At 35.6% G+C, this 8510-nt stretch overlaps 1 protein-coding gene across 1 annotated transcript in view; it reads left to right on the forward strand.

Moving 5' to 3' along the window:
* Window positions 1–8510, forward strand: part of LOC106461747 (GTPase-activating Rap/Ran-GAP domain-like protein 3) — a 96954-nt gene that overhangs the window by 55203 nt on the left and 33241 nt on the right. The window contains exons 12-13 of the mRNA XM_022388776.1: window positions 1810–1855; window positions 2828–2934. Of these exons, the coding sequence (XP_022244484.1) occupies window positions 1810–1855; window positions 2828–2934 (153 nt within the window). The remainder of the gene's footprint in view (window positions 1–1809; window positions 1856–2827; window positions 2935–8510) is intronic.

The raw sequence follows: 8510 nt of genomic DNA on the forward strand, positions 1-8510 counted from the left end.
CACGGGTATCGAAACCCGGATTCTAGCGTTGTAAGTCCGCAGAAATACCGCTGTGCCACTGGGGGGGTAGTTGTGTGGCATCAGGTGTTTATTGCAGATGACAACGCGTATTTTATAGAATGATCCATTTTCGTTTTTAAATAAAGACTGCAACATTTATCGTTTCACACACACGTTTGTTCAGTTTTTCTAGACTACATGTTTCGAGTTATAAAAATTCCAGACAACGTCTTCAAGGCATGATTTAGGCGATGGATTGTAGAAAAGCTGAAAAAAAACCTATGCGTGGACCTGTAAACATTGCGTTCTTTTAATTAAAATGACTATATTTGTTACGCCACTGACCGCAGCCAGCACAGGCGAATAAATTATGTTTTAACCAGGTTTACAAAGGATGAAAAAATACACCGTTTTGCCGATTTTAATGTTGAACAAAACAACAAAAACAACGTAGTAAATGCAGCAGAATTGCATAGGATCTCAGAAATGGCAATTCAAGTTAAGCTAAAGTTCAAACTTCAAATTTATTGTGAAGCATGCTAAAATAACTACATAATATACGTCTTCCATTTTACCTGCAATCTGCGGATCGCGGGTTCGAATCCCCGTCCCACCAAACATGCTCGCCTTTTCAGCCGTGGGGGCGTTATAATGTGACGGTCAATCCCACTATTCGTTGGTAAAAGAGTAGCCCAAGAGTTGGCGGTGGGTGGTGATGACTAGCTGCTTTCCCTCTAGCCTTACACTGGTAAATTAGGGACGGGTAGCTCAGATAGCCCTCGTGCAGCTTTGAGCGAAATTCATAACAAACAAACAAACCATTTTACCTATATAAGGTTTTATTTGTTGGACTAGAAAGTGTTTGTTTGTTTGAAGTTAAACACAAAGCTACAGAAAGAGCTATCTATGCTTTGCCCACCACGGGTATCGAAACCCGGTTTCTAGCGTTGTAAAACCGCAGACATACTGGAAAGTGGAAAATTCACTCTCATAATGACGAGTTCCGAAACTATGCAACTCCGGGTGTTACAAAAAATTTCACATATTATTTACCCTAGTTTATTTCGCTGTATTACAAAGTGTTGCATGTAATTCAGAGTTTTAAATACATTAGGTATCGTAACGTTTTTCACTACATTGACTCCGGGTGTTACAAACAATCTCACATATTATTTACCCTAGTTTATTTCACTGTATTACGAAGTGTTGCATGTAATCCAACCTACTGTTCATCATGGTGTCTTTTAGTTACGTGTTACCCTAAGTTACAGAGACCTTATGTATTTTCAGTTATTACATGAGCGATTTACTCTTGCCAAGTTATAGCTATAGTACTTTAAAAAATATTTTAAATATCAATTTCGTATACTTGATTTTTGTATCTCTAGGTTCATCTGTAATAGTTAACATGTACTTATACTCATTTTAACCATTTACGGTGTGTTACAGAGGTTCATCTGTAGTAATGAAAATGTAATCTTACTCATTTTAACCGAAAAAGTTTAAAAAAAGACAAAAGATATCTTTGCTTGGAAAATAAGTAGTTTGTATTAACTCCAAACGTGTACAAAAGTTTTCACATACAATTTTAACAAGTATCAGAGTGAACCTATTTTTATTTTTTCTGCAATTTTTATGTCTTTTTCTTCCTCAGAGAGAGTAGTCTAATATTTAAAATAGATATACAGATACGCAAAATCTCGCTAAAAATAATATTTATATGGAGTCGCCTGTCTTAGCAATGTGGATGTATATCTTTGAGTACGGTGTGAAACGGACGCCATCTTGAAGATCCTTGACTTTTACCAGATATCTTTGCTGTTATAACTTATGATTCAGAAGGTGAGACCTTCAAGTAAGTTAAAGTTTAACCACGTACGTTTACTATAACATATTATACACTCAGGATAGAAAAGATTCTAGCTTTCTTCAAGTTTCTAAAAAAAAAAGAAAGAAACAAAAAAAGCATTTATTTTCGGTGAAAAGTCTCAATCAGCATAGCTTAATATGAATTAAACGTCACGTGACATAACGACAAATGCAAGTTGGTAATGAAAATATAATAAAAACGGTTTCATTTTTCAATTACAAAAGTACATCACACAGAAGTAACACATTTTCACGTCTGTTCTTTTTCCTCAATTTACTAAACCGAATTACACAGAAATAACACATTTTAATCGTCTGTTCTTTTTCCTCAATTTACTAAACCGAATTACACAGAAGTAACACATTTTCACGTCTGTTCTTTTTCCTCAATTTACTAAACCGAATTACACAGAAGTAAAACATTTTAACGTCTGTTCTTTTTCCTCAATTTACTAAACCAAGTTACACAGAAGTAACACATTTTCACGTCTGTTCTTTTTCCTCAATTTACTAAACCGAATTACACAGGAGTAACACATTTTCACTTTTTTCGCCAATTTACAAACCGAATTACACAGAAGTAGCACATTTTCATGCCTGTTATTTTACTCAGTTTACTAAACCGAATTACACAGAAGTAACACATTTTCATGTCTGTTCTTTTTCCTCAATTTATTAAACCGAATTCCTAGAAGTAACACATTTTCATGCCTGTTATTTTACTCAATTTACAAACCGAATTACACAGAAATAGCACATTTTCATGCCTGTTATTTTACTCAGTTTACTAAACCGAATTACACAGAAGTAACACATATTCATGCCTGTTATTTTACTCAGTTTACTAAACCGAATTACACAGAACTAGCACATTTTCATCTCTGTTTCTTTTTCTCAATTTTCAAAACCGAATTACTCAAAAATAACACATTTTGATGTTTGTTCTTTTTTTTTATAGACTCTCCGTGTATTCTGAAGAATCAGTGCCATTGTTTTGCCCAACTCTACCATGTCCTCCAGTATTCAGAAATGCACAAGAGTTTCGTGAATTTTTACTCGTGAAACGTAAGTAAAAGGGGTAAAAATCATGAATCTGCTCATCCGGGCAATGCGTGAGTAAATCTCTTTCTGAGAACAATTGATTATGGAAACAAAAAAAAACCAATATTTTATAGTCATTGTGCTTTATTCTTGTGGTTGATTTCTTAATCTCTTAAACACGCGCGACTTTGTTAGTGAAGTCGTTTCTTATAAAACATAATTTCTTTACCCCTCGGAATTTATTGTAACGCCCAAAACAGTGGGGTTAATCAGATAAAAATCGATTTTAAAAGGACAATCACCAGGACCAGTTTCGCCTCGTTTACTGACCACTACCAACTTTCGGTGTGTAATATTTTAAAAACGGTATCGTTCCACGTATTTAAGACTTATGTTAAATTGTATACAACAGAACAGATTGTAATTCTTAAATTAATGCCCCCCCCCCCCAAGTAGCTCAGCGGTAAATCCGCAGGCTTACAACGCTAAAAACCGGACTTACATACACGTGATGGGCAGACCACAAATAGCCCATTGGGTGTCTTTGCACTTTAACAACACCCAAACCCAAACTTATATTAATTTGCACAGAGCGCCTCTTAAAATAAACGCTGAAGTAGTGACTGAATAACGGTTAAAACGAGTTTAAAGAAATGAGGTTTTTAGTTTTTCTTAAATCAACAGAAACAAAAGATTTTGTTTGTTTGAAGTTAAACCCAGAGCTACACGATGGGCTATCTGTATTGAAACCCGGCTTCTAGCATTGTGAGTCCGCAGGCATTCCGCTGTGCCACTGGGGAGGAGGGGAGGGCAAAACCAAAAGAATAGGTGGTAGGGGGGGAAGCAAAACCAAAAGAATAGATGGTAGGGGGGAGCAAAACCTGTGTCGTGTGATAGTTCTTTGATGTTATGATAATTTGGCATATCTTATGCTTTGCTGTTAATCTCAGGATGTGAAATCCTATTAGAAAAAACTATTAGGATCAAAATGCATAAGGTATGATCTATGCAACAAATTCGGAACATAACATCTGGCAGTGTGAAACTCTTTTCACTTATCAGTTCTTCTTCCAGTGTTACAAACACGTTTGTACGCATACAGTTCATTGCTGGGTACAACTCAGTAAACATGTTCATGAGATTAGCTTAATTCTATTGACATCTGCTCGAGAAGGAAGGTGACTGAGTCCTGTTCTTGTAGGTTATGTGATTTAATAATTGAATTTAGACATTCTTGTTGTTCGTTGTAGAGATTTTGATGTGACGTAATGAGCGCGTGGTGTTTGAACTTTTTATTTAGAGTTTGGGAATATATTTAACGATATAAAAACACAAGTTAGACTACGCTAGCGTTTTGCTGGATTTTTTACTGAGTTAGCGAGTGCCCTAGTCAATTTGTCTGTTACTTCAGGTCAGCGTTAAATTTAAGGACTTACAGCGCTAACATCCAGAATTCGATTTCCAGTAGTGGACAATAATACTACACTTGACCACTTAGAACTTGTGTTCATTATACTTAAAGATTGATGTAGTTATTACGATGAAACTTAGTGTGGTTATCACAGTGAAAGCTTAGTGTTACTATCACAGTGAAAAGTTAGTGTGGTTATCACAGTGAAAACGTAGTGTGGTTATCACACTTAAAACTTAGTGTGGTTATCACACTGAAAGTTTAGTGTGACTGTCACAATGAAGGTTTTGTATGGTTATTACACTGAAAGATGAAAACTTAGTGTGGTTATCACATTGAAGTTTATTTCGGCTATCACACGGAAAATTTAGTGTGGCTATCACGCTGAAACATAATGTGGTTATCACACCGAACACTGAAGCTTAGTGCGGCTATCACACAGAAGGTTTAGTGTGGCTATCACACAGAAGGTTTAGTGTGGCTATCACACTGAGCCCTTAGTGTGGTTATCGCACGGAAAGTTTAGTGTGGCTATCACACTGAAGCCTAGTGCGGCTATCACACGGAAGGTTTAGTGTGGCTATCACACTGAGCCCTTAGTGTGATTATCACACTGTGAAACCTAGTGTGGTTATCACTGTGAAAGCTTAGTGGGGTTGTCACTGTAAAACCTGGTGTGGTTATCGCACTGAGCTCTTAGTGTGGTTATCGCACTGAGCTCTTAGTGTGGTTATCACTGTGAAAGCTTAGTGGGGTTGTCACTGTAAAACCTGGTGTGGTTGTCGCACTGAGCTCTTAGTGTGGCTATCACTGTGAAAGCTTAGTGGGGTTGTCACTGTAAAACCTAGTGTGGTTATCACACTGTGAAAGCTTAGTGCGGCTATCACATGGAAGGTTTAGTGTGGTTATCACTGTGAAAGCTTCGTGTGGTTATCACACTGAACACTGAAGCTTAGTGCGGCTATCACATGGAAGGTTTAGTGTGGTTATCACACTGAACACTGAAGCTTAGTGTGGTTATCACACTGAACACTGAAGTTTAGTGCCACTATCACACGGAAGGTTTAGTGTGGTTATCACACTGTGAGTGGGACAAGTAACAACCTTATCCCATTTCATCAGCTTACGTTACTTTCGTTTCTCTCAGTGTTTTCAGAAGATCCAAGAATGAATCGAACGTTTGACATTGTAGCGTTTTATGTGTAACTAATTTTTTCTTTTTTTTCTGCTGTAATTTTAGAAATGTGTGTTAAACAACTACGTGACCACTAATTTGTAGTAGGTTCAATTTTGTCGATGTTTACTTAGAAACTTTTGTATTACACCTACATTGAGTTTCTCTTTCTGTAAAACGAACTTTTCTTCAATCAAGTTATTCACAAAAGCAGACTGGTTGGGAATCAAATCAGATCTCGGCTTTACCTGTTTTTCTATCCCTCCATAGGTAAGGTATATCTGTTCCTACAAACATGACACTATTTTAGATTGATTCCTATTATTAGGAGCGTCGGTATTGACTCGAAACCCAAATGTGTTCTCATGGCAGATGCAATAGTTACATTAGTGTTGATCAATTGAAGCGCCTTTTCTGTCGTCAAGAAGGGCTAAAAGATGAAACTAAACACACACAAAGAAAGTGTCTTTGTATCACAATGGCTAGAAAGGATTCTATTTTCTATGGAACGCCGAAATAAAAGCTTTTTAAAGACAGAAGTGATTACTCAACTAAAGCATTAAGTGAAAAATACGTTAGTGTTTCTAATAATTCGAGTAGTGTCTGGACAACAAAATGTGGTTATAAAAACATTTAAAACACGGAAACAAGTGATTTTCCAACGGGTAAAAAAAAGCAAGCTTGCTATTACAAAATAAATACATCATTAATGAAATACACAGACGAAATCAGTTTTGTCTTACCTATTAAACATTAAAAAACTAAGCTTTTAAACACTCTGTTATTGTTATAGTTTGTGAAAGAATAATTACTGTTTGTAAATGGCATTCCCCCTACTCCTGGTATTCGTCTTTACTGTTTTTGGTCTCTAGAGGGAAAAGTCCTCCGTATGGTCACTTTTTTATATTATTTTTTGACAAATATTTTGATGATAATTTTGTGGAACAGTTTCTGTCTGAACTTGCTACATTCCTTTGTGGCTTCTTGAAGACGTTGGTATGTTTGTTATGCTCTAATATCAGAGATTAAGGATATTTTCTGGACCAAGCATTTTTTTCGGAAAAAAATACTCTGGATGTCGGCTCTTGTTTTTTTTTTAAAGAAAAGTATTTGTAAAAAAAAGGCCTCTGTTGTGTTGGGCTTAACTATACTTTTTATGACCAAACAGTCAATTTAAACAGCACGTGTTCAAATCCATGCATTTCTACCCTACCTGTTTCCACATGCTTGGATTTCTCAATTTCTTTAATAAAGAAGTATATATTTCTTCTCGTTCTCTTTCCCAGTTGTTAAATTAATCCTCACTTCTCATTCTGTTTTCCGTATTTTTAATTGATCCTCACTTCTCATTCTGTTCCCGTATTTCTAATTGATCCTCACTTCTCATTCTGTTTCCCGTATTTTAATTGAACCTTATTTCTCATTTCTGTTTCCCGTATTTTTAATTGATCCTCACTTCTCATTCTGTTTCCCGTATTGTTAATTGATCCTCACTTCTCATTTCTGTTTCCCGTATTTTTAATGCTCCTCACTTCTCATTCTGTTTTCCGTATTTTAATGATCCTCACTTCTCATTATTTAATTGATCCTCACTTCTCATTCTGTTTCCCGTATTTTTAATGCTCCTTACTTCTCATTCTGTTTTCCGTATTTTAATGATCCTCACTTCTCATTCTGTTTCCCGTATTTTTAATTGATCCTTACTTCTGATTTCTGTTTCCCGTATTTTTTAATGTTCCTCACTTCTAATTGTTTCCTGTATAGTAATTGATCCTCACACCTAATTCTGTTTCCTGTATTGTAATTGATCCTCACACCTAATTCTGTTTCCTGTATTGTAATTGATCCTTCAGGTTTTCTTAAGGTAGCGGAGGCCATTCATCTTCTCAGAAATGTTGTTCCACATAAGTACTGAAGACAGTAGTTTCTTCGATAGTCATTCTCTGTTTGCTTCCCCTGTCTCTAAACACTGACATTACAGAGATGGTGTCTTGAGAACAGGCTTCTCCGGGGAAAAGTTATGCCCATCTTGTATTGTTATATAGCTCCTCTTGTGCAGTGTTCCATTAGCTAGCTAATATCGTTGGTCTATGACTTCTAAGCACACTTTTAAACAGACCAAGATAACCAAAGTTTATTGGAACTGCATGGGAAATTTGACCAGTTTCTTGGGCTATTTTCTCTCTCTCGTTGATTTCGAAGTGTGACTCAAAGTTTGTGAACCCTCTGCTTATGAATTTTTTTTTATCAACTTCAAATATGTGTTTGTTTGTTTTTTAACTGTACCAGGAGATAGGTTCAGCTTCATTGTAATAGAATGTTGAATCAAAGAAGTTGTTATTGTTTGTTTGTTGTTGTTTCAAGTAAATATAACCTTCACTTTGAAAATGAGGGCATTGCTTTGATGGGTATCGTAACGTTTTTCGCTACATTGACTCCGGGTGTTACAAACAATTTCACATATTATTTACCCTAGTTTATTTCGCTGTATTACGAAGTGTTGCATGTAATTCAGAGTTTTAAATACATTGAAATAAACTAGGGTAAATAATATGTGAAATTGTTTGTAACACCCGGAGTTAATGTAGCGAAAAACGTTACGATACCTAATGTATTTAAAACTCTGAATTACATGCAACACTTCGTAATACAGAGAAATAAACTAGGGTAAATAATATGTGAAATTGTTTGTAACACCCGGAGTTAATGTAGTGAAAAACGTTACGATACCTAATGTATTTAAAACTCTGAATTACATGCAACACTTCGTAATACAGCGAAATAAACTAGGGTAAATAATATGTGAAATTGTTTGTAACACCCGGAGTTAATGTATTGAAAAACGTTACGATACCTAATGTATTTAAAACTCTGAATTACATGCAACACTTTGTAATACAGCGAAATAAACTAGGGTAAATAATATGTGAAATTGTTTGTAACACCCGGAGTTAATGTAGCGAAAAACGTTACGATACCTAATGTATTTAAAACTCTGAATTACATGCAACACTT

Source organism: Limulus polyphemus, unplaced genomic scaffold, assembly GCF_000517525.1.
Source record: "Limulus polyphemus unplaced genomic scaffold, Limulus_polyphemus-2.1.2 Scaffold1023, whole genome shotgun sequence".
NCBI classification, from domain to species: domain Eukaryota; kingdom Metazoa; phylum Arthropoda; class Merostomata; order Xiphosura; family Limulidae; genus Limulus; species Limulus polyphemus.